This window comes from Pelophylax lessonae (genome assembly GCF_965119305.1).
Source record: "Pelophylax lessonae genome assembly, chromosome: 5".
Taxonomy (NCBI): Eukaryota; Metazoa; Chordata; class Amphibia; order Anura; family Ranidae; genus Pelophylax; species Pelophylax lessonae.
The window spans coordinates 469,651,017-469,678,708 of record NC_138772.1 but is presented as its reverse complement, the minus strand read 5'-3'; the positions used below and the strand labels follow the sequence as shown (position 1 = coordinate 469,678,708).

General features: G+C 41.1%; 1 protein-coding gene across 1 annotated transcript in view; it reads left to right on the top strand.

Annotated features, from left to right (window-relative positions):
- CALB1 (calbindin 1) overlaps positions 1 to 21,038 on the top strand; it is a 103,460-nt gene extending 82,422 nt beyond the window's left edge. Inside the window, exons 7-11 of the mRNA XM_082257292.1 lie at positions 8,242 to 8,297; positions 13,130 to 13,169; positions 13,260 to 13,313; positions 17,826 to 17,897; positions 20,474 to 21,038. Of these exons, the coding sequence (XP_082113418.1) occupies positions 8,242 to 8,297; positions 13,130 to 13,169; positions 13,260 to 13,313; positions 17,826 to 17,897; positions 20,474 to 20,587 (336 nt within the window). The 3' untranslated portion in view covers positions 20,588 to 21,038. The remainder of the gene's footprint in view (positions 1 to 8,241; positions 8,298 to 13,129; positions 13,170 to 13,259; positions 13,314 to 17,825; positions 17,898 to 20,473) is intronic.
- Positions 21,039 to 27,692: the final 6,654 nt, after the last annotated feature.

Below are 27,692 nucleotides of genomic sequence, written 5' to 3'. Positions count from 1 at the left end.
GCAATGGGAGCTTATAGTGGAATCTGGAAGCCCCTTTAATAAAGAGGGCTACCAGATATCCACCCCCTCAGAAGTGAATGAGTACAGGGTGCATTAACACCTCTTACCTATTCTCACAAAGGGTTAAAAGAAAAGAAAAACACAGAATTTACAATATCCTTTAATTAGGCCCCTTTCTCGTGAAGGGTCCGATGAGGTCCACCTGTCAGACCTGGTCAGACCCTCCATTCACCCCTATGGACCGGCGAGTGTAAACGGACTTGTGTCCATTTATACCTGCTTACCTCTAACCTTATCCAGTCTGCTAAAAAAACAACAGAAGATTTGTCCCCCTCCATCAAGGCAGATTGGATCGAAGGACAGTCGGGTGTAGATGGACAGTGGAATGCGTTGGCTTCTGGCCACCCATAGAGCAGACCGGGCTCTGTATAAACCGCTCTGCATAAACTGAGCAGATACGGACCTGTCATCCACCCATTCTGCTCCGATCAGCAGGGGATCAGCGGACAGTCCGCCGCGTGTGAAAGGGGCCTTTAATATAACATAATCACATACTTACCAGCTTTTCAAATACAGTTTATTAATGTCCCCACAAGTAAACCCACATCAGTTATGACATCCAGCAGCGTAATCCACGTCAAACACAATGACCCATTGCCCGCCGTTCTGTACAGTACATGCAGTATTCCAGCAGCTAAATGAAAGATTTCGAGCTGTGGTAGTTAAAATTTTCTGTCAGAAATCTGAGGTGATATCATTGGCCAGATTTGGTCAATGATGTCACCCTGGATTCCCAGTGGTAAATTTACCCTACCACTATCAGGAATCTGTTATTTAGAGGTGGGAATGCAGGGTGCAGCCCACCCGAATTTGGTCGGTACTTTACTGGTGCTCAGATTTGAGTTGAATGTTTTGAAAGATTTTTGGCCTGTTCAGCTGAACTGCCCATGAATGGAACAGAGGCATATGCATGCAACTCTGTTTCTACATGCCTTCCACTTATTATTGTTATTTATAACTGGCATTGTGTATTGCCGTTTGTTCTTTTGTCTTGTTGATTTTATGGAAACCCCTTCCCACTGCACAGCTGTCAGCATTTTAAAATAGTTTCCAGAGAAACCTTGCTCCTGAAGTGGTATAACTACTCTAATTATTCATGATACTGTCCTGGAGAATAGCAATGCCATGCCATCTTATCAAGTCAGATTATTGCAGATACAAAACTAAATGATTCTAAAAACATTTTTCCATTTCCATACTATACTAGGAGATATTGGAGACAAAAATGGATGGCTGACAGGAAGATAGTTGATAGGAAGAATATGAATGAATGGTACAAATTACTGTTTTGTGTTGTTGGGCAGTAAATAATTGAAGACATTTTGATTAGTGTATAAATGAGGTCATTTCCAGGAATGACATAAAAGATATTTCCTGGAAATCAAAGTTGATGGCTTGTTATACATAAGTGCATGACATCCAAGGGCTGTGTGCCAATGACCTTTCCATGTCTTTGGTGGTATAGATTTGTTTGTAGGTGTAACTTTCTATTTTTATGTTGTCTGGTACTCCTACCATAAACGTTGTGGCTAACGTAGTGGAGCTAAACTCCTAAACATGAAGAAAATATCATCTGTCACATTATATGCGTTATTTAGTTGCTGATGCAAAAACTGCACCTCCTTTTACACGAACACAAATGTACAAACAAGTAGTCAAATCTCCTGATCTGTATGCTTGCTCTGGGTCTCTGAAAGTATTCAAATAATTATAGATACCATTTCTGAGCTCTCCCCTTGAAAATCCTAGTTACCTGGTTGCTTAATTCATTTATAGGAGGAGCTAAACAAGTAGCTTTGTGTGTTTAGAACAGCCTTTTTCCTACAGGGTGCCCAGGCACCCTCGGGTGCCTTGAGGTTTCTTCAGGGGTGCCTTGGCAAAATTCCAAAAAGCCTCCCAAAAATTGTATACAAGCCAGCGGGTGAATGAAGCATTATGACCTTCTATCGGCAGGCCAATGGCATCATCAGTTGATAAGGAGGACACCAGTCGCCTGTATAGCATCCTTGTTTAACCCCTCCCTTGCCTCTCTCCATCAACTTTGGGATCAGATTAGCTAAGTGATGGAGAAAAACTGAGGGAGAAGAGAAACATTGGAATGATAGTCAGTACCAGTGTGCAAAGTGTATTTGCTTTGGAAGAATAAATCACCTCTAACATTGGGTGTCCTACGTGTGGATGTTGCTGCATTATGTAAACCTATTAGAATAGTTTTTACAGTTTAGAATGGCGTGCCCCAAGCCTGTCCATAATTTTGGAGGGTGCCTTGAGACTGTCCATAATTTTGGAAGGTGCCTCGAGACCGTCCATCATTTTGGAGGGTGAATCAAGGCTGTACATAATTTTGGAGGGTGCCTTGAGATTTTCCATATATTTTTAAAGTGTGCCTTGACTGAAAAAAAGTGAAACACTGGTTTAGAAAACTCAGGGGGCATTTAACACCCCCGCTACCTACTAGGCCTTCACACCAACCTCAGAGGCAGCATAGACCCATTCCCACTGCCCAGCTGTCCTCTTCATCAAGCAGCCTTCACATCTGTTTTTTATTTAGCCTGGTGCCTGTACCACAGCATGCAGGTGCAGCAGGTTGTACAGAGAAGAAAGGGAGAAACTGAAGCACAGGTGCCGGCCAAAAAAAAAAGAACTTGTCTTTTAAGTCACAGACCTGGAACAAGGTTGTAGATAAGGACTTTCTGTTCTGCACAAACAGAAAAAGGACCAAAACATACAACAATTCTAAAATATATGTGTGGAGGTACAGCAGCGGTAAACACTCAGAGCCCAGTTGCAGAAAACAGGACATGTAATAAAGTTAAAGTTCAGCAATTCACAACAGGCCCAGTAGAATGGCACCCAACCAGAAAAAAAATGCAACAGGTCTCGGATGTGCCAACATAGTCAGTCTTGAGGGGCGGAATGCGGCTTGGCCGGTCCATACCCAAATGGGGAGGTTGCCAGGAAGGATGGCCTGTCCCTATCCTTCCCCTACTCATCTGGAACTTCTCCATGTTGCTAATCATTGTCCCTGTCAGACAGGTGTCCTGTCCCTACACTGCCCACACGTGAAATGCATGCCAAGCCCGGCAACCAGGGCCTTAAAAAGGCTCTGTCTGACACAAGATGGCTTCCAGAGTCACATGAGGTGGCAGGATCCAATCAGATAGCTTCCACAGTGACCCAGGAAACCAAAGAGGAACCATGTAACTCTTCCCTTCCCATCCAATTGCAATGCCACTGCGGTTGAGCACCACTTACAGTGAAGAAAATAGACTGCCCCCGCCTACATGTATCCCCAAATCTACAGATGATGTAGCAGAGATGGAAAACAACTGACCTCCTCAGAAACACATTTTTAGAAAACACTCCCATTTCTAAATCATACCTACAGTCCAGTCTTAATTTCCTCTACTTAGGAGGAGTGTTTTCAGCATTGTCCCACTGAAAGCCCTTCCCCTCAATGTAGCCAGCGCAGGCCAGCCCAGCCCAGCTCTACAACAGCCATTTTATTCAACAGCACAGTGCTGTCCAAATTACTTGGGGGGAAAAAAGTGAGAATACATGCACGGTTTTTGGAAAGATTGACATTTAGAACTCTCCTTCCTGCTAGAATACCTTTAACCCCGGTAATGTCATCATAGGGGCTAAGAAATTGACTTTGGAGCATGAGGTTGAAAGTTAAATAACAAAAAAAATCAGTTTACTTTTACAGGGGTAAGGAGAGGCAAAGAGAAAAAGTCTTCTTTCTGAGCATTCATGTGAGCACCCTTATTTTCAGGAGGGAGGATGTTTCTCCAACATAAAAGGTGTATTGTATGAAATCTGGCTGAGTGTGATGATCTGTGGTGTTCTGTTGTGTAATGTGCTGACTCCCATTCCAGCTGTTGTATTAATGAGGTATGTTATCTGCTACTTAGCAGCCAGACACGCTTCTTGAATAAACATGAGTAGCTTGTGGATGCCGAACACAATGGGCCATTACACCAAGGTGGCTCCCATTTCCCTCATTTATTGATAGTCTGAAGTTTTTTACTATAAGTGGCATTCAGACACGATTCTTCCTCTCCTGTGGTGGTGATGTGCGTTCAAAGGCTTCATCGTTCAAAGACACTGTGTGTCAGAGTCTAGCCGAATGTGCCACTGCTTTCCCAACAATGCTTCTCTATTCACATTGAAATGGTACCCTGATGATGTGTGAAATGGGCTCATATGACAGCTTCTGGCGACTGCAATTATTTACAAGTATTTCTAGAAAATATTTAGGACTAGATGTGTGTAAACTGTTAAAAAACATGGTTTAAAAATGCCATAAGGAAACATTTTTTAGTACATAAAAGTAATATGGAAGAATGATTAAAGTGTATAAAAAACCTAACAATAAACTTCTCTTATTTGCTCCCTTTTCATCTGTTAAATATACAGTTAAATGTGTTTTGTTCTCAATGTTCAATAGGTTAAAAAAAAATACCTGCTTATCATATAGGAAACCCAGTGCTGTCCTGTGTTTCGTGCATTCTGCACTATAATTGCAACAATATTATCAGGGAGTCAACAGAAAACCTCTGGTACATGAAATCAAAATGGTTCTTTATTCCTCATCGAATCCATACAGACAGTGCATTGAGAGACATGTCAGGTTGACCCGTTTCACGATATAGATAATCGCTTACTCATAACCACACGTGTGTGGTTATGAGTAAGCGATTATCTATATTGTGAAATGCGTCAACCTGACATGTCTCTCAATGCACTGTCTGTATGGATTCGATGAGGAATAAAGAACCATTTTGATTTCATGTATCCGAGTGCGGTCCAACTTCTTTGCTTGCACTGTTTCTGGATGGCGGATCTGATCAGCACCGGTTCATTCAGTCTCACCTGAGTGGCTTTTCCTTCCCAAACTCCAATAGAAAACCTCTCCCATATGTTATGAAGGTAAGAAGAGGGGGAAGTGTTCTGTAGTCTGAACACTTTTTATCCTTGGGTGACAACACTGCTCTTCCCCTAGGTACAGTACAGTGTGAGAGCATTGTCACACTAGGATAGGAAATGTGTTTACACCAGATGAAATTAAAGGGGGAAAAAAAGCCTAAAATAATAACAGAAATGTAGCTGCCACATCTAAGGGCTGGCAAGCTACAATATATTACTATATTGTTCTAGGGTTTAGATACACTTTAATGAATAAATACATTTATAAAGAGCACCCATAATGTTGGGGAAAACGATATGCTGTAGAGCAGTGGTCTCCAAACTGTGGCCCGTGGGCCAGATTTTTGCCTTTTACTTGCCTTTATCCAGCCCTTGGGACACTCTTCATTCCACTGATACAAGGGACCATTCTTTCCTCTGACACCAACAATGGGGTATTATCCCTCCCATTGAAACCAACAATAACCTAAATTCTTTCTCTTGCAACATTGGCACCATTGAGGGCCAGATGTGGCCTTTACTTGTCTTTATTCACTCCTTGGGACACTATTCCTTCCACTGACATCAATAATAGACTATTATTCCTTTCACTAACAATAATGATAGGGCACTGTTCCTTTCACTGACACCAATGATGGGGCACTGTTCCTTTCACTGACACCAACATGGGACACTATTCTCCCAACTGACACCAACAATGGGACACTATTTTCCCCACTGACACCAACAATGGGACACTATTCCTCCCACTAATTCTAATGATGGGGCACTATTCCTCCCACTAATACTAATGATGGGGCACTATTCCTCCCACTAATGCGAATGAGTGGGCACTATTCCTCCCACTAATACTAATGATGGGACACTATTCCTCCCACTAATTCTAATGATGGGGCACTATTCCTCCCACTAATACCAATGATGCGGCCCTATTCCTCCCACTAATGCGAATGATTGGGCACTATTCCTCCCACTAATACTAATGATGGGACACTATTCCTCCCACTAATACTAATGATGGGACACTATTCCTCCCACTAATTCTAATGATGGGGCACTATTCCTCCCACTAATGCGAATGATTGGGCACTATTCCTCCCACTAATACTAATGATGGGACACTATTCCTCCCACTAATTCTAATGATGGGGCACTATTCCTCCCACTAATGCGAATGATTGGGCACTATTCCTCCCACTAATACTAATGATGGGACACTATTCCTCCCACTAATTCTAATGATGGGACACTATTCCTCCCACTAATTCTAATGATGGGGCACTATTCCTCCCACTAATACCAATGATGGGGCACCATCTCTCCTCCTAACCACAGGGGTGTTATGTAATTATTTTGCTCCCCATGACCACCAAGCCTGAGGTATTATCTATTCCCATATATGGCCCCGTCTGAAGTCTAAAGGATGGTAAACAGGCCCTTTGTTTTGAAAGTTTGGAGACCCCTGCTGTAGAGGAAGAAGGCAGGGAACTTATCCAATATTCTTTTTTCATTTACAGTGACTTTAAAGTGGTATTAAAGTCTTGTTTTTTCTTGTTTTTTTTTTTTAAATAACAAACATGTTATACTTACCTACTTGGTTGCAGTGGTTTTGCACAGAGCAGCCCCGATCCTCCTCTTCTCGGGTCCCTCGCCGGCACTCCTGGCCCCTCCCTCCTGCCGAGTGCCCCTACAGCAAGCAGCTTGCTAAGAGGGAACCCAAGCTGCTGATCTGTGTGTCTAGTCAGACATGGAGCCATGGCTCGGTCCCACCCCCTCTCTCTCCCCATTGGCTCACTGGCCCTGCATGATGCGTTGCATCACTTGTCAAGTGAATCCCTCTGGGTAGGGAGCCTAGTGAAGGACGCAGGGGTTTATAGCCGCTAATTGTTTACAGGCAGCCATAGTGACTGTTGATTTATCGCGCCACCTTAATATAAACATGGTAGTAACAACACTGTTTTTCGGCATTACATCTACTCAAGCAATCAGTTGCGCTGTTAAAGTGATTAAATTATTAGTGACGTTAGAATGTTGAAAAGTAATGAAGGTATTGAAGAACCTCTTAATCCTCGCCAACATGTCCACCTGGAATATGTGATCTCTTGAAGCACCACCACCAACACAGATAAAGTGCTCGCTTACCAACTCTCACAGACCTCCTATTATGGAAGGTCAGTCACACTTGTGGCTATACACCCAGCCTGGGCCTGTGGTACCATCCGTGGATCCTCTCACAATATCCGACCAGGGAGTAATATCATAAGTAAACCCAAAATACAGAAGACTTTTAGATGTTTCTAAGTAGAAGGTGTCATGGCGGATTTTTAGAATTTCTGAACAGTCTCACAGTGTCTTTTTCCCCCACACAGATTGAGCTATCCCTTATCAACATACAACGCAGGAGCGAGGTTTCTATATGTTTAACCCTTTGTTAGGATAGACAGTAACAAGCAAATGTACTGTCAATGCAGCACCTACTCCCTGCGCTCTGAGTGGTGCAATCCTCTATCCAACCTGACTGTAGGCTTGTAGATGAGAACAGATGACACGGCAACTTGATAATACTTGAGCCTTGCAGCCCCCCGCTGGACCAGCGTGGTCCGGAAACACTATAAACGACAACAAACACAAGGGCGCACTGGCCTAGTGCATTATCTCTTAGACAGGTTTATTAAAATAATAGATTAAAAATACTCACAAACGAGTTTCTTGATAAAAATCACATCAAATAGATATAAAATCCTCATTAACAAGATCGGGATTGAATCGTCCCCTGAAGCTGTGCAGGCTGTCTCGAAACGCGTAAAACATAAAACTGTTTAAGAGATAATGCACTAGGCCGGTGCGCCCTTGTGTTTGTTGTCGTTATTAGGAAAGACAGTGTTTGAATCTAGTTTACAGCTGATAATGAAGAACTTTGTTCAGAAGATATTGCTGTTTGTTGTGTTGTTTATTCATTTACATTATCCATTAAAAACAAAAAAAAAAACAATCACCCAAACTATGGTTTACATCTATTAGTACCTAAAAAGTCCTTTTTATTTGTTACTTATTTTGAATCCCCACACAAACTATTTAATTTCTATATTTCTAAAGAGACCACACATGTTGTAATTTACCAAATGTAAAAAAATTCTGAAAAAGGGGGCAAAATATAAAAGATATAAAAATAAAAAATATAAAAAAAATATAAAGTATAATATGTGCTGTGTGTATAAGATTTACAGTCTCATTTTCTTTTTTCATTTCCAGCTGAGGATGTTTGATTCAAATAATGATGGAAAACTAGGACTTACAGAAATGGCACGGTAAGACTAGAAATGAAAGGTTATAGGTCTGTCTGAATGTCCATTAAGCCATTCACAGCCATGAACATTGCACCCTAGAGGGCAGCAGTAAACATTAGATGGCACTTTTACGAACACCCTGGTAGCCTTGATGTGTGCTGTGATTGGCACTCAACAAGAACAGGGCAGTACATCAGGAAGGTAGAATGTATGAGTGCTATGTGGACAGTGGAGGCTATACAGTGGAAAGAAAAAAATCTACACATCCCTGTAAATGTCAGGTTTTGGAGATGTAAAAAATAAATTCTGAATATTTTCCACTTTTAATGTGACCTATACTCCATGCAATTCAAAATACACTGAAATCTTTAAAAAGGAAAAAAATAAAAAAAACTCACAATAATATGGTTGCACATATATGCACAACCTTAAACTAATACTTTGTTGAAGCACCTTTTGATTTTATGACAGCTTCAGCCTTTTGAGGTAGAAGTCTATCAGCATTGGCAAATTAGGAACAGTATTGCACTTTTGCAGTTGCATGGCAACACAAATAAATGCACAATTTGCTTGAGGATTGCTCCTCTAAACTGGTCCTCTATGCTTTCAATGGGCCTTCTGGATAGGGTGCTGTGCTGGCAACATAGAGTGCAAGGATTTACCTATTCAGATGCAGGCTGGTTAAAGGTTCCCTCACCCAACTAGGTAGTTTCTAGGGGTTACAGGGCCAGCCCTAAGCTGACCCTTCTCCACAGAGTCCTTTCACTATGCTTAACCTGTCTGTCTCTATCTCACACTGTTTACAATGTAGGTTGCACAAAAAGAACCCAGCCGGAACTCTGTTTAACCATTTTTGGAAAAATGGCTGCTCAACTCTCATTAGAGCTTTGTGTCCAATCAAACACAGGCTCAACCAAGGTGGGAGCCAGGATCCCAGTGCAGGGGACGATCAGTTCTCTGCAGATGCTCATTAGCGCCAGAGATAACATATGCTTGAGCGGCAATAGCTCTCAGCGGAGCAGTGGTGGTTGCCAGCCACACCCAACTACAAGCAGTTTTTCCAAAACAAGTCAGTTTATTAAAATAGAACTATAGCCAAATTTTTTTTACATTTTGGAGAAAGTTAAATTTCTTATGCCTTCTGTGTCCTGTTGGGGAGATTTACCTTTACTTCCTGTCCCATAGCCAAAACAGAAAGTGAGAGGAAATCCCTGCTGGCTAGGGTAATCCCTGTGAGTCCCCCCCCCCCCCCCCTCCAGGTAACCAGAACTTGTGTCCCCATTGGAAGATATCCCCATTGGAAGAAATTATTCCTACAGTACAGCAATTACATTTTGTAAGTAAAATGTGAGCACATACAGTATTTGGTAAATAAGGGGTAAAGTGAGTATTTTATATGCAGCCTTAAGAACAATTGAGTTCTGTTTCTTTGATACTTTTCAAAATTTTTACAAATAAATATCTGAAAAAAGCGTGGTGTGCATTTGTATTCGCCCCCCCTGAGTCAATAATTTGTATAACCACATTTCCCTGGAATTACAGCTGCAAGTCTTTTGGGGTATATCTCTATCAGCTTTGCTAGAGAGTGAAATATTTGCCCATTATTCTTTGCAAAATAGCTCAAGCTCTGTCAGATTGGATGGAGAGCATCTCGGAATAGCAATTTTCAAGTCCTGCCACAGATTCTCAATTGGATTTAGGTTTGGACTTTGACTGGGCCATTCTAAAACATGAATAAGCTTTGATATAAACCATTTCATTATAGCTTTGGCTGTATGTTTAGGGTCGTTGTCCTGCTGGAAGGTGAACCTCTGCCCCAGTCTCAAGTCTTTTGCAGGCTGTAACAGGTTTTCTTCTAAGATTGCCCTGTATTTGGCTCCATCCATCTTGGTGTATTCAGGGTGATGTGCAATGTTAATTTTCTGCCACACATATCGTTTTGCTTTTAGGCTACAAAGTAGGGATAGACCGATTATCGGCAAGGCCCGATATATCGGGGGCGGAAATGCACTTTTCCCGATATATCGGTATCAGCCCCGGGAACTGGCCAATATTGCCGATATTTTTGTGACGTCATTCTGCCTTCTTAGGCCACCTCCCTAGCCTTGGACAGCCTGGTCTGGAGTCAGGACTAGTCTCGCGGGAGTGTATCACAGCCATATACCCACCCACAGCAGCCTGTTGCCAGCCAGCCACCCACATCCACAGGCCCTGTACCAGCCAGCCAGCCACAGGCACTATACCAGCGAGACAGCCAGCCACCCACAGGCCCTGTACCAGCCAGCCAACCACCCATAGGTTCTGCACCAGCCAGCCACAGGCACTGTACCAGCCAACCAGCCAGCCACAGGCTCTGTACCAGCCAGCCACCCACAGGCCCTGTACCAGCCAGCCACCCACAGCTCCTGTGCCAGCCACCCACCCACCACAGGGTGCCAGACAGCCAGTCACCCACCGCAGGGTGCCAGCCACCCACAAACAGGGTGCCAGACAGCCAGCCACCCACAGGCCCTGTACCAGCCAGCCACAGGCACTGTTCCAGCCATCCGCCCACAGGCCCTGTACCAGCCAGCCATCCATAGGCCCTATGCCAGCCACCCACCTACCAACCACAGGGTGCCAGCCAGCCACCCACCACAGGGTGCTAGCCAGTCAGCCACCCACCACAGGGTGCCAGCCAGCCATTCACCACAGGGTGCTATCCAGCCAGCCATCCACCACAGGGTGCCAGCCAGCCAGCCATCCACCACAGGGTGCCAGACAGCAAGCCACCCACCACAGGGTGCCAGCTAGCCAGCCACCCACCACAGGGGGCCAGACAGCCAGCCACCCACCATAGGGTGCCAGCAAGCCAGCCATTAAGCATTAAACAAAAATTAACATGTTCAGTACCAGATTTTTGTCAAAAATTTTCTTTATTTTTCAAAACTTTAAATGTACAAAATATGGGCTCATATCGGCCGATACCAATACGTTGTGACCAAAATATCGGTAACGGCCCTGAAAAAAACCATATCGGTCTATCCTTAGTTCACATAAGAGGAGTACAAAAATTGTGAAAATAGCTCTGCTATCCCCTATAGTGAAAACATATCAAAATCCAATAATCAAAGTGCAAACAGTGCTCAAAATATGTTAAAGTGCTGACAGTTCCTTTAGGTGTGCAATTAGTGCTGGAAAAACCTTCCCCACTTTCTTTTAGCCAAAGTAAAGTGCTGTGCCTTGTGCAAAAAACCCATCTTCCTGCTCTGCCACCAATCAAGGGCCCCCTGGACTGAACTCACCATATGTTGTTGACCTCCTGAGTTTACACTGAGGCAGGAAAAAACACACTAAGTATATCTGGTCAATCTCTCATGTTGGTCACCATCTGTACCATACATTTCTTGTAGATTGCAGGTCACTGAAACCTAAAGCCCAATCCTAAATTCAGTGGAAAGTGGGACTTCAGAGTTGCTGAAGTTCCACTTCCTACTAAGTTTAAGATTGGGCTCCCCTTAGGCTGACCTTAGGATGGCTCCATTGGGAGGTTGAGCAGAGTGGATTTCATATTGTGTTTCCTCAACTTTTGCAAGGAACTGGTTCATCTGCCCCTGTCCATCCCTGTGATTGACCTTGGACTCTTATTACTGAAAGAGTAGTTCCTCGCTTTGTTGATCAGTGACCTGCAATCCACAAGAAAGGTATGGTACGGATGGTGACCAACATGAGAGATTAACCAGATATACTAAGAGTGTTTTGACCTGCCTCAATGTAAACTCAGAAGGTCAACAACATATAGTGAGTTTGGTCCTGGGAGGACTCTTGATTGGTGGCAGAGCACGAAGATGGCGTTTTTGCACAAGGCACAGCACATTCTTCCAGTACCAATTGCACCTTAAAGGAACTGTCAGAACCAAAACCAAAAATGTGGTCTGATTATGAGAAATTATGTCCCCCGAGTGTGCAGAAATCATCTTCCTTATGTTCCCTGATGGTGTATCTGTATAAATGATTTCTTATTTGCAAATTCTGTCCTGTTTCACCAATATAAGATCCTTTGTTGCAATATCCTAAAAGCACCAAGATCAGGATAAGAATTAGCCTATTTCACACTATTAGACCCACCATGGTTTGAGAAGTGGGGTAAAAAATTGAAATGTATGGACAACTGACTATCCAGATAATGAGAGATATAAAATTACCAGATACACAAACTGAGTAGGGGAAGGGCAGGTGGCATTCGATGAATAGAATAGGTCATAGATTAGTGTTTTAAGAAGGGCAAAATTGATTAAGGTGATCCTGTTGCCATACTTTGTGCATAGAGAAGTGGAAATGACCACAACCAACATGCAGTGCTCGTTGCAAACAACTGGAAGTGAGAGGAAAGGGAGAAGTTTGGTAGCTCATAGAGGACATTACAAAAAGACAGAAAGACACTCTAAGAAACAATTTCATGAAAAATAGATTATAGGGCCATAAAGTAGTGGATGGATTACTTTGGAGAGTAAAGACATTGGAGTTGATTTACTAAAGCTAAATAGTCTGTGCATTGCAAGCGCACCCACACGTACACTTCAAGTGCACTGCAAGTTCAGTTGTTCTAGTTCTGAGGGGGACATGCAAGAGAAATAAAAAAAACAGCATTTTTGCTTGCACATGATTGGATGATAGAAATGAGCAGAGCTTCCCCTCATTTCAGGGCTTCCCCCCAGACTTGTAATGCACAGTATATTTGCCTTTAGAAAATCAAACTCACTGTTTAGTATAACTTTAAAACCCTTTTTGAAAGTGTTGATTGTATGAATTATTTACTAACCATGTATAATTTTAAGCTGCAGTTTTGGTAATGTGTTGCATTATTCTCATAGGTTACTACCTGTACAAGAAAACTTCCTTCTGAACTTCCAGGTATGAATCACGTTTTTATGCCCACACAGCAATATGATGTTATAGCAGCAGTTTATTCTAAATGTATTCCTTTTATCCTTTCATTTTTAGGAAGTCAAGATGTGTAACAAAGAGTTCAATAAAGCTTTTGAATTATATGATAAGGTATGATAAGATAATTCTGTATTTTTAATTGCAATGTATATTTTCTAAATAAATAATAAACAGGCAAAAAATTTGGGGGAGCATGCCCATGTATTTCCAAAGCTGCTGCAGCTATGAACCAAAAGACATGTATATTAAAAAAGAATAGCGCGCAAATGCAAAAGAAATTACTACCAAATCTGAAGAGAGTCCATAAATAAAAATGGGGGTTTGGTCCCACCATATGGCCATATTGTGCTCAATGTATATTTTCTACCAATTCCCAATTATGTGCACCATAAAGAATTCATATGCAAGTCAATTTTATTTCAAACTACAAATGTATTTTTACGCACAAATATTTCTTTACTTTATAATATCATTTAAAAAAAAAATTAAATACATTAGGGCCTGTTTGCTTGCACTGAGGCACGTTGTGTAAGGCTGGGCTGCAGTGCAGTGCAGGCTCCATTCTCCAGTGGTACATTGCTGCCCGTGTTGGCAATGGAGGTGCCTTTTGGTGCATGGCAGTGCTACAACACACGTACTGCAGTAATGCACAAATCTTACCATGCATTACCGAAATGCATATGTGTAACAGGCCTTTAGAGGTTGAAGCCTTTGGTGCATTATAACACCTTATCATAGGCGTGCACAGGGGTTGTGCCAGGTGCGCACACCTATGCACCTTATATGTCCCCAAAAGGATCAAGAGAGAAGTAATAAGGGACAGAGGGATTATGTTCCAGAAGAGGGATTTTCCTTACAATAGAGGTGCAGTTGGGAGCTGTGAAATACTTTCAGAATAGGAATTTTTGCCTAAATAACTAGTTGAGGGAAATACCTTTAACCACTTATACAGTGGTTATATAGTTATACGGCGGCAGGCCGGCAGGTTCCCGCGAATCACTGTACCTGTACGGCAGTTCACAGGAGCGCTCCTGTGGGCGTGCCCGCGCCCACTCAAAAGGGGGGAATCTGAGGTGCGGGGCCAGTGGGCGCACCTGCCGCTGGGCACCCGCAACCGCTCCCCGTGAAGAGAGAACTGTGGTCTGCTGTTGTAGAGAGACAGTTGTTCTCTCTGCTATCAACACAGAGCCCCTGTGTTCCTCCTAAAAAATAAAAATCGCACAAGTGATCAAATACCAGCAAAAGAAAGCTCTATTTGTGGGGGAAAAAAGGGCATAATTTTTATTTGGTTACAGCTTCGCTCGACCGCGCAATTGTCCGTTAAAGTAATGCAGTGCTGAATCGCAAAAAATGGCCTGGTCATTAAGGGGGAAAATCTTCCGGTCCAGAAGTGGTTAATAGATAACTGCCAGAAATCATAGAAATCTTTCAAAGGGTTTCTTCATCCAGTTGAAGAAGGGTCTCTATGTCTTGAGAGCTTGCTGTGCTTTACATTTGAAAGGTTTTACTGTCAGATACTTTTGTTGTTTATACAAAACGTTCTATTCTGAACTATTCTATAGAAAATATGGATCCACATTTAAATAAAGTACATATAATAGAATACACTGTAGATAAATCCAAGTGGATGCAAACATGTCTTTACTGACTTTTAACACTTTGTGAGCACAATTGATTCAAGATGGATTTTTATATTTTTAGCTTATTAATGAACTGTTCACAAAGCCACATCCTCCAACTCACAGTAGAACAGATTCCCTAAGATGGGATCAGCTGAACATTTAGACTACAAGGCATCCTTTAGTGGCTTCTAGCAAAGTGTTGTTTATTGCCTGGCTAAGTAAATTATGTACAAAAAAAAAAAATGCCTTTGACTTTAAATATTTAAAGGTTATGATTACTTATTTTGTATTTAGTCTTACAATTGGCCAGTGAGACTAAACCTGCATCCCCTGTATGTGGAAACAACAGACCCCTCTTACCATGCCCCAATGGTTTGCCAGAGTGAACCATATTGAACACATGGAACAACTGACAGCTGCCCTCAAGGACAAAACAGAGGACCATACTACACACTGGCTCCACTGGGACCTGTTCCGTTTTTCTGACAAATATCTTTTATACTTCTGATTAGTCTTCTAGGCCTTTCCTCATCATTGAAATAGCCCTTCTGCCCCATTGCCCATGCCATGGTCCCCTCTCTTGCCTTCCCCCCTCACTTCCCTCCCTTTCAGGCTCCCTTTGCTTCTTCGCTCCCCCCTTCCCTCCATTTTTTTTTTCATTTCTCTTCCCTGTCTAGATGCCTTAAAATGTCACCTTTTCTATCCAAAAGTACTGAAGACGTTTTTGGTTTTCACTTACTACCTGGGTACGACTGATTGGATGCACTGTTCATTCATTTTGTATTGCTTATGCTACATACACATTTGCCATCCTCTATCTTTCTCCTAAGCTCCCCGAGCTTCCAATCTACAATATTTGTTTCTTCATGTTCCTTTGAGGTTAGTTGTCCTAATCATTCATTCTGCTAGCAGTTCTACTTGCTGTGGGAGCCTGCAATGTAAAACTCTAACATTTATTGCATGTTGGTTGTGGGAAGGTCATAGTTTAAAGTTGCCCTTGTCACACAGAATGCTTCCAAGGGTCTATCCGTACCTGATATATCTGTCAGTCATGGTTTTGTATTTTGGCACATTCCACTAAATAAAGAATTAGAAAAATGTAGCAACCTCCTAGATAGGCTCTAGGATTAGGTAAATTTAGTTCTGGCTTACTGTATCCAGTGGAGCTGCAGTCAGTTCATTGTTAGGCAATTTTAGTGTTGGCTCACTGAAATCATTGTTCCTGTGTTGATTGTTCTGGCCTCTTCTATGTCTCAGTGGCTGCAGGATTGACTGCTTTCCCATGGCTGTTCCAGAAATGTTCTGGAAGTTAGTGGGCAGGGAGAGTCTAACCAGCAGCTGAACATTCATACAGCTCTGGCAAATCCCTGGGTAGAGATGCCCAGATGGTGACTGGGAGTGTGTATAAATACTATGAGACTGAGTGCAGCCTGGAAGTTTTACTTAAAGAGGAGATCATAGCTTAGGGGGCTGTTTGACCCATCTGCCATTCTGCCATGTGCCTGCAGGATGTTGAGGCCTCTGGTGAGTTACCTGGAGGAACTGTTGTCTGATGATCTAGTTTGATATCACAAGGAGAAAGTGTCTTGAGGATATTGGAAGAAGGATACCATTTTTTCCAAGGACATTTGTGAGTACAGACTAGTGAGATAGAACCGAGAAACTGTGTGCTGGTGCCATCCATCTTGTGCTAGAGTCAGAGAGTATAACATTTTTTCCTGTGTCCTGGAGAGCTTAGTCACTTAGTTACTTCTGCAAGGAGAAGGTTCAGTGTTCTCAAATCATTGCTAAGGGTTACTGTAGTTTCCTACCGTTACCCACTACCTAACCAAGTTCTCAATAAAGCTTTAGAAAAAGCATGCGCCTAGACTGGTTAATGAGCTTGAAGAATGATTGGAACTGTGTGTTTTGCTGGTAAAAGGATTCAGACAATCTACCGAGCGGCTCTTATGGGAGTAGCGCAACCAAAAAAAAAAAAAAAGTTAAAGCACTAAATATAACCAATTAACACTCTTCATTTCTTGTAATATGTAGTTCAGGCTCAGACTGAATAAGAACACGTGTTTGTGCACACCCCTCCCATTATGTCATACTGATAAAAATTACATCTCCACTAGAGCAAAGCAGGTGGAAATCCTTTTGTGTCAAACAAGTAGGCTTTTCTCCTTGTTGAGACCTCCGCAATTATGACTAAGGAAAAGACTGGACACAGAAGGCTGAAAAATCTGCAAATTTACTGGATTTCAGAAGAAGGGTGAACCTCTAAGCAATTACCATTTAGGTTGCTTCTCTGAAATTAAAGTTTTTCTTTAGGACACTTTAATTATGAAGCCCTTTTCCCTATGGTTGGTGCAAGTGTGAAACATGAAATTAACAGCATGATGATGTTATGGAGCTACACTGACAACAGCATAAAGTATACGGAAACCCAATACTAAAATCTGATAATAATTTTGACGTGTCCATGTAATCGAAAAAAGTAAATTTCAATATTTTTAAACTTGCAGCTTTCATTCAAATAATACCTGGTGATCTGGTGATCTTGCCATGAAATCTTTGTTCAGGCATTTCCTATCATAGGGTGACAACACTTAACAGTGAAAATTAGTGTCTTTAGAAAGAAAAAAGTGTTAACTCTCTGTGCATTATTGTGCTTTAAACAATTAAATGTCATTAAGTTAGGGTTTAATTCTATTTGAATGCAGTGATGGCAAAGGTGGAAATATTTCCTCCAGCTGAAAACAGACGTCAAATTGGGCATTTCCTCTTGCTGTCCCAGGAGTCCATCTTTGTCCATTGCTGTGTGGAGCATTCAGTTTCCCAGCTACTGTATGACTCTCTGACTTCATAAAACAAGAGACTTCATTAAACTTTAGAGTCCATTAAATTTAAAGTAAAAATTCTTCGCTGAGCTCATTTGCATGAAGCTCAGACTGGAAGGCAGCAGCGCAGCACATTAAATGCACGTCTTTTACTTGACGGCTTTCCATTTATCTTGCAGGACGGCAGTGGCTATATAGATGATAATGAATTGGACGCCTTGCTGAAAGATCTCTGTGAAAAGAATAAAAAGGTAAAGCTCTGACTTTTATTTTTGGAAATTATAATTTGGTTTGAAATTAGGTTTTAAAAACCTGACTAATTTATGAAGAGGGATAAAGAGAAACCTGTAATTGGTAGAAACACATTAAGTCGCTTGAGCCATTGTAATGCAGATACAGGTGCTGCTTAAAAATTATATGAAAACAAATGGATGAGCTTATTGAATAGGACAGTGCAAAGAGGAGTAATGATGTGCAAGGTGCAGTAACCCTAAGCAATGTAGTCAGTTTTTAGCAATTGTAATTCTCATTGTGGGGCTTTTGATGCTCAAAACAAGCGTAAAATTACTGTTTCAGCCTTATATCCCTAACATTTAAGGACAGCTTCAGTTTTAGTAAAGTTGTCCTTAAAATGTCTCCGCACCTTCTTCCCCAGCCACCTACCCAAATATTTACCTTCAGCCTAACTTCCTAGTTGTTTGGACATAACACCAAAGAATTTCTTACTGCACATTCACAACACCCGAACCATTTATTCTTTTGGCTAGGCCCACCATGAGTCTGGAGCAGCCACAGTAGTTAATGGTCCAAGTGGTGTGCATGCATAATGGGAGATAGAAGTACCCAAGACTTCTTTCTTTGGCTGTGTGACATCAGTGTCTATCTATGACAGTGCATGTGTGCACGCTTCTAGTTCTACAATGGAACTTATCCTAATGTTTTCTCAGTATAGGGCACCCTGCTGAGCACCACACTTATATAGATTGCAGTTGAGATATTTTATATTTTGCCACAAAGCCATGTGGCTTTTTTGGTTTGATTGCAGATTACTGCACTTTGCACTTACATACTGCATATAACTTACAAGGCTTGAAAAACTGCCACCAATTCTGGCAGGTTTGGTGCTGAAGAAACCCTCCCGGGCAGGTTTGGCCAGTTTTTTTTTCGTCTTTAAAGGCAACGGGACAAGTTCCTTGGGTCAGAATTGTACCCTAATATCTTTATTGTTTTTTCCTGTTTTTCTTATTTTTATATTTAATAAAGTAAATCCGTATGTACCATAATGGATTTAAATAGCTGATTAAAATAGCTTAAATCCTGAGCGTCTTAAATATCACAAATCTGTACTATAACAAGCAAAATTCAATACTTCCTATTACAGTCACAAATTTACCTGCACAATCTTGCATATTCTATTTGGCTCTTCACTATGAAGGGTGGCCTTATTACCTGGAAATCCCTTCGTTTTTGATCTTATTACCTAATAGGTCTGTGTGGCAGGCAGGCTTTTGATACTACTAGAAACTGTTGAGATTTGCATGTTATTGAGGTTCGAAGCTACTGGGATGCTGAATATGTCTTCTAAACACCTGCACGTGAATCACCTGTGGTGCTGTACCCAGATCAATACTACTAAGGAAGGCTGGTTTTACTTTGATTTGTTTGTAGATCATCATCTTTGCATTTTCTTCTATTTGATCATTCACTGTAGACCAATTGTTTCTAGACTGACTTATTTTAGTTGCAAGAAACGTATCCAGTCCTTTTTAAATCAATGCAGTAGATCATTCCCAGCAATTGATGCATGCTTCCCTCTGATCAGGATTATCAAATGACAACCTATTGATCAAGATATAAAAGAGAGGCTTGCCACCAAGATATAATTGCAAAAAGGGGTTAGCAATGAGCTTCAGAAATTGCAACTGTTGGGGGATTTTGTGTAGAGTGCAAATTACACCCAACTTTGTACGTTCGTGAACAGATCTAGTTTTCTAATCATAAGGCTACATCTCGGTTCACAAAATCTCTATATTATATGTTGAGCCTGTGAGAGCTTGTAATGAGAGAAGCTTAAAGTATCCCATTCATCCAAAAAATATAGGGGCTGCTCTGCTGACCTTTGGAAATATTCGTTATTTGGCTGTTGCTCTGACCCAAATGCACTGACCTAAAAAAAAGCATGCTGATATGGATAGACAGGGAAATGTCAGGGGTCAGGAAAGGTAAATATAAACTGTTGTGGAGTCTTGCAATAAAGTTAAAGTGTTACTAAACCCACAACAGTAAAATCAGTCTTTATATGCAGTAAAGTATGCTTGTTATACTCCTGCAGAACCCAAGGGGCAATCTATCTCCAGATAAGACAGAGACTTATGCTGCACATGCTCAATTTGGTGTGTATTGCTAGAGATTTTTTTTTTCTTGGGAGGGTGCATGTTATCAGCACAGGGCCAATCAGCACTGTCCAGACAGAAAGTCAGGGGTTATGGAGCCTCATTGGACAGTCAGAGTAGAATGAAAGCTCCTCCAAAATGTTTTAACCAGATACTGATAGAAGTCACAAGACTGCTATAAACTGCTGATGAGAAAAGATATCTAGAAGTTTATATTTACTAAAATAATTGCCATAAATTTCCATGTTCTGTGTACTGTGGGAGACTAGATATAGTGAATGCAGGCTCCTGGGTTTAGCCCTTTGCTTTGCGCTGCATGGAAAAAGCAATAGTTCATGTTAAGAAAACGTTAGAAACATTGGCCTGTATGCAAACTAGGATGATTACTTGATTAACTAAACTGGATTATAAAGCATTGTCCATTCTTTAAATAGGACCTAGATGTTAACAGCATCCCGACATACAAGAAGAACATCATGGCTTTGTCAGACGGTGGAAAGCTGTACAGAACTGAGCTGGCTCTAGTCCTCTGTGCTGATGAAAACTAGCAGCTCTCCTGGATCTTCCAATAATTGTAACGGATAGGCACTAGAAGTCTTAAACTTTGCTATTTTTTATCTGTAAATCTAAATCACATAGAGCAAATTAGCCAGAATGTGCTGCAAATTATTCTTTTATTTCCTTTTCATTTGGTTTGTTTCTATACTGTTTGTAATGTACAGTTTTTGTAACTATAAGGTAGAAAAATAAGAGAATGTCTTTGTCAGAGATAGAATGTATATCTGTACACTGGGAAGGGTTGTGATATGCTTGGACATACAATTTTTAGTTTGGGTGGAACATTGTATATGAAACCCTGGCTTTTGCGGCAATACAAGTCCTAGCATGTCCTGACAGCCATTTGTAAGAGAACTAGCCATGATTTGGAATCAGAATAACGTAGTCCTAAATTATAATAATTCTGCATTCTATGACTAATTTAAATGTACCGCTTTTATGAATAGAAAGAACAGGGTGCATACGGATGACATCTTGGAACTCCAGTTTCATTTATTGAGCAGGCTTGATGATATCCAACACACACTTCTCTGCACTTCTCCCACCTCAAGCCACATTCCACGCTATTTCACCCACAACCGGCCTTAGTCATGGTGCTTGAGCCCTGTCTAAGAATGTTGGAATGTGGCTTGAGGTGGGAGGCGTGCAGTGCAATGCGTGTTGGTTGTCAAACTGGAGTTTGAAGATGTCATCGGTGTGCATCCTGTTCTTTCTATTTGCAAGTGATGTGGACCAGGCTCTGGATGAAACCAAGAAATAGAGGAGAAAAAGGAGAGCTTAGGAGCAGAAGAGAGAGGGGCGGGAGTGGGGGCTCACATCAATTACCCACTTTTTATAACTTTAGCGAGTTTGAGGTTGACTCAGAGTCAGAGAGGAGAAACCACCTGAGATCTGACACTTACTATCCCAACTGTCTGAACAATAGAGATAACAAATGCTGTCTTCCAGCTCCTATAGTAACCTCAACAGTATTATACGCAGAAACCTGTACTTGCCTATATTCCTGATTTTACATTGCCCTGTAATGTCACCTCTATCTACTGGGGCCTAGAATGATGCTCATACAGAGTAAGTTGGGTTAAATAAGGAATCAAATAAAAACCCTTTCTAAGTAAGCTTAGCAATTATAATAGTTTAGGACTCGATAATCAGATCCTTTCCTAGAACTGGTTCTCTTTAAAAAAAACGTAACTAAAAAGTCCACTTATCCTAAAAAAATTAAGAGGAAAAGTGTATTGAATTCATTAGGAGATATAAACTAACAGCAAAATGTCTACCAGCCAAATGAAGGTTCTTCCGTGGAGTAGCACAATGATAATCAAAGTGGCATGATTTACAGAAATGAAACCCATGCCAACACAGGAGAAGCACACACGTGCCATGCACATGATACCCCTTATAGGTAAATGACCCCAGAACATTAACGCTGAAGTCACTAAGCTAATTACCTTGGAATAAATGTCCATTTTAAACACTTCCAACATATTTTTAAAGCGGTACTAATAATTTTGCTGAGTTTTTGTTGTGATTTGTCACCTTTTTAAAATCACATTTATTGTTGAGATTATCCCACACATTTGCCCAAACGAACAGTATTCGCAAACATATGTCATCATTTGGATTTTCCCATTTTTAAATAGGAAATCTAGCTAACATTTTCCATATTTATAGCTAAGTTAATTATGTATTCGCCACTGTAGTTGCAACTCTCCACAGGCAAGTTACTGCTTTTCCTTATGATTTCCTATAGAGACCCACTATGCTCAATACTTCCAAGTCTGTGTTCATGGCATATTCATTGAGCTTTAACTGCACTATAAAGATTTTTGGCTGAAATTTTCATTAGTACATGTCTGTATTTCTACTCTGCTGCCAAAAAATAATATAAATCTCGTAAAAGTTAAGGGAAAACATGGGCAAAAGGGAGACTTTATATGGGCATAGGGGCTACCATCATGGAACTTGATGGAGAAAACTTTGAAGGCTTTTTGCACTCTACTGGAGTATAAAGAGATCTGTTCAGTACCCTCTTCCCTGCCTCTGGCCCTCATAACATCTGCAGTAAAAGTGCTTTGCAAAAATGCTACTGGTCCCAAATATTGCCATTTTAGGTCTTTATCTATTTAGGCGTCATAATTGCCGGCCCCCCTGTATTTGTGGGAACGCTACTTTTTTTTTAATTATTATTTTATTGGCACATGTCTTCCATGACATAGGTAAAACCTAATTCACTAACTTCTAAAAAGCCTCGTGAAACTACGCCAGGGCCTCTTTATTTCTAAGCCGCTAATCCTGTTACAAAATACTGCACGCACACTGGCTGAAGGGATGAGAGTATGTGGGTGGTAGCTGAAGCCTGTCTACCTTTGTTTAAAGATGCACAATTAAAAGGAAGCATACTGAGAGAAATACATAGCCTATCTTTGCTTACTGCCTTCTATAAAAGCTAGTTCTCTGGTTCATGGGTGCACTCAGTCACTGACCTTGAAGTTAGAATTCATGATCTACATGCTAGACTTAGTTCAGATTGAGAGATTCATTCCTCTATTTGCCATAGAAACATGGAAGAGTGATGACAGTAAACATCAAGTGGTCCAAAGAGTCTACCTTTTCTGCTTTTTTCTTTTGAACTTAACAGTATAGACCTGTGTTTATCCCAAGCATATCCTGGTGATGACCATTGTCAATGTGACAGAAAGTGAGAAAAAAAAAATCCAATATTTTACAATTCTCAACCAAATTCTGCACTCTACTGGGGTATAAAGAGATCTGTTCAGCCCCCTCTTCCCTGCCTCTGACCCTCATAACATCTGCAGTAAAAGTGCTTTGCAAAAACACTACTGGTCCCAAATACGGCCATTTTAGATCTTTATTTAGGCGTCATAACTGCTGGGCCCCCTGTTTTTGTGGGAACACTTCTTCGTTTTTTTTTTTTTTTGTGAGAATTTTACAATTCTCACCAAATTCTGCACTCTACTGGGATATAAAGAGATCTGTTCAGCCCCCTCCTCCCTGCCTCTGACCCTCATAACATCTGCAGGAAAGGTGCTTTGCAAAAACACTACTGGTCCCAAATACGGCCATTTTAGAGCTTTATCTATTTAGGCATCATAACTGCTGCCCCCCTGTTTTTGTGGGAACACTACTTTGGTTTATTTTTGTTTTATTTCATTGGCACATGTCTGCCATGACATAGAGAATACCTAGTTCACTAACTTCAGAAAAGCCACGTGAAACTATGCCAGGACCTCTTTATTTCTAAGCCGCTAATCCTGTTACAAAATACTGCACACACACTGGCTGAAGGGACGAGAGTATGTGGGTGGCAGCTGAAGCCTGTCTACCTTTGTTTAAAGATGCACAATTTACGGCTGCTTGTGCAAATATTCGCTGATAAGGAACTTATTTATGGCCTCGGTTTCTCTGTTTTTTTTTTTGTTTTTTTAACCTATCTAGTGCTGTGCACAAATGCATGAATGTAAAAAAAAAAAAATAGTCCTTTGCCTTAAAGTCAGGTGATGATTCTCAGTCTATCAGTCTATTTATTAAAGGATAAATGTACTTGGAAAAAATAGAACCCTACTGTTGGCCTCCACACCAAAATCAATCGGACACTACTGCAGCTGTCAAGAAATGCTGCTATATGCTCCCGTAACCAGCACAGTGTTTATAATGGGCTCTTCTACCTCCCATTTGTATAGGGTGCTTACAGTTTAGATGATGTGTGACTGAGAGGCCATAAAGAACACTGGCAGCATGATTGGCACCTGTGCCAAAGTAGTCACGGCAGCTGCCTTTATTCTCTTGCATTCTTTGCTCAGCGTGGATCTCATATTTAAAAAATGACAGGAAGAAGCACTGAGGTCCACAAACATTGTCCTGGTCCTGGACAAGATCTACTGTGAACAGCAGCATTTCTCAATGGGTGAGATCCCAGCTAATAATTTTTATTAATGCTGAGGCTGGTGGGTTGAGGAATTTCATTTTTCATTCTACATGTGCACTTATACCGTATCATTACCATGGAAAGGCAAAACTAGGGAAGAGGGAGGAAATTCTTTAGAATGGGAAGGGTGTGTGTGTGTGGGGAGGGGGGGGGGGGATTGTAATCCCTACTATCATTTTTCTTTTCCGGTGCCTCTCTAAGGCAGCAAAAATAATGTTGGTGCTCTGCCACATCCAGCCCACAGGACCAATGATAAGCTGCAAGCTGCCTTGACATCTTCATATATATAGATTCAAGATGAAAGATGATGTAAATCTTTACGTTGTTTAACAAAAGAATAGACCATTAACAATAAAACCCTGGAGAATAATACACAGATCTGTAGGAAATATATTGAGCTGTGTAGCCTTAAAGACCTATGGCCATAGACTAGCCTGGGGGACACTATAAAAACGAAACATACTGAGAGAAATACAAAGCCTATCTTTGCTTTCTGCCTTCTGTAAAAGCTAGTTCTCTGGTTCATGGGTGCACTCAGTCACTGACCTGGAAATTAGAACTCATGATCTACATGCTAGATTTAGTTTAGATTGAGAGATTCATTCCTCTATTTGCCATAGAAACATAGAACCGTGATGACAGTAAAGATCAAGTGGTCCAAAGTGGTCTACCTTTTTTTTTGCTTTTTTTCCTTTAACTTTTTTTGTTTTTAACTTAACACTATAGATCTGTGTTTATCCCAGGCATGTCCTGGTGATGACCATTGTCATCGTGACAGAAAGTGATTTAAAAAAATCCCAAATTTTAAAATTTTTAGCAAAACAGGAGTTGCGTGGAAATCTTCCAATGATTTTACCTGTTCTGGTGACAGCTGTCTAAGAGAACATCCTCCTTTTCCCTATTTCTCTCAATTCCTGTCGTGCCTGAAGAGCAAAAGGTGAAGGGACACCTCCCCAAATGGGACACATACAGCAACAAAAAAAGAAATCATAGGATCTCTAACCATTCTTTACACTATCCAAAACAACACAGAGAGGTTTTGAGTGAAGATACACTGTAAACATCATGCCAAGATTCAAATATGGACAATCCACTGCTGAATTATTTTTGAAAGTGAAGGCTCCAGGTCTGCATGCTTATATATTCTTCAAGTGGTGCTAAAGTCAAACATTTTTTTTCTTTTTTTTTTAACCTTAATGCATTCTATTCATTAAGGTCAAAAACCTTCCATGTTCACCTGCCCCCCCCCCCCCCCCCTCTGCCCGATGTCAATCCAGCACTGTGCCTGAGTGCAACATCGCTATTGGCTCCTACTGCTGTCAATCACAGCCTGTAAGGAAGGAGTCAATGGAAACACAAAGCGTGGCTCGGGAGTGAGCCCACATGACTGCCCCTCATAGGAAGCAACTTAATATGGGGGCACTTGTGGGGGGGGGGTTTAAACATTAGCACCAGTGGGGGGACCCGAGAAAAGAAGCATCGGGGCTGATCTGTGCAAAACCAGAAGGTAAGTATAACATGTTCACTTGCTGCTAAATAAATTCCACCAATTTTCAGATGCCATTGTAACGAGATGTTCCCTTTACCTGTCAGTGGTCATAATGTTATGGCTGATCGGTGTATAGATATATATATATATATATATATATATATATATATTGCCTTTACAATCATTTTAATTACTAAGTAAATCTAAACTCAAAACAAGTATACTCACTCAGTAATGAAAGAGAGAAGCCTGGCGCATGGACCTCCAAAAAAATAAGTCACCAGTAGCATCTCCCATAATTATATCTCTAAAAGTCCCTTTTCAGCTCTAGAACCATAAACTACATGCATCAAGTACACACAGCAATACTGTGCACACACTATGGATCTATTTTGCTATAGAGTCAGAGAATATATTTTAGAACTGTTTCTATATTGCTTGCAGCAACCTTTGTACCTTCAGTTGGCATCAGTTAATGGTAGTATCACCACTTTGAATCAAGATAGAGAAAGGCAAATGCTGTGCAGAAACACATAGCAACCACAATATTACATTTATCTAAAGAGTACTAAGAACAATGAAATATTATCTTTTATTGGTTGCTATAGACCAGGGATATGCAAACTGCGGCCCTCCAGCTGTTACAAAACTACAAATACCATCATGCCTCTGCCTCTGGGTGTCATGCTTGTGGCTGTCAGTCTTGCTATGCGTCATGGGACTTGTATTTCTGCAACATCTGGAGGGCCACATTTTGCATATTCCTGCATAGACTATTACTTTTTGCACATTGCTACTTGCCTCCATATTAGATCAGTAAAATAGAATCACACACCTGTATAAACAGATGTATTCTATCATAAAGTGTATGTGCCAACTGAGCAGCTGATGTTATAACAAGTATGACATGTTACTGGCTACATACATGGAATTGTCTGCAGAATTTTTAATAGTTGGTCATGTAGAATGCACAGCCCCTTTGATGAAGACGCTTTGTAAATGTGATTTGCACTGATCTGCAAATCCTGACAAATACTCTAGTGAAACAATATTTTCCACCATGTTCTCTGTATTCTCTAAATAAAATTCAGTGCACAAAACCCAGACTGTGTGGCTGCTGCTGTTTCTTTTTTATATTTTATTGTAGTTTTTGTAATAACAAATGTTTACGGGGGAAAGAAATGACAGTACTAACAAATTTGCTTTACAACGTATTTCCATATATGGTGAAGAGTCAATCGAAAGGAAAGAACAAGTGTTACAAGAAAAAGATAAAATAAGTTTCCCCAGCAGTGATGCTTTTTTTTTTCAAATTCTTGGCCCACCCTATACCACCAGCACTTCTATATTTTTAATACATACTCTTTTAGAGCTCGTTCAAATTTTGCAGTTGGGCATTAAAATCCCCCCCCCCCCCCCCCCCCACACACACACACACACACACACACACACACACACACACACACACACCTTTAGCTGCAAAGGCAGCAAATAGAGGTGTTTACATTCTGCTGTCCTAATGCTTTGCTTTGTGCTTGCAACAAAAATTATTGCTTGGCGGTCAGTACCACTGACAAATGCAATCAATTCAAGCGAATATGAACATGCTGCAAATGACCTGCAACTGCATTTAATGCACATGGTTACAGAGCATCGGTGC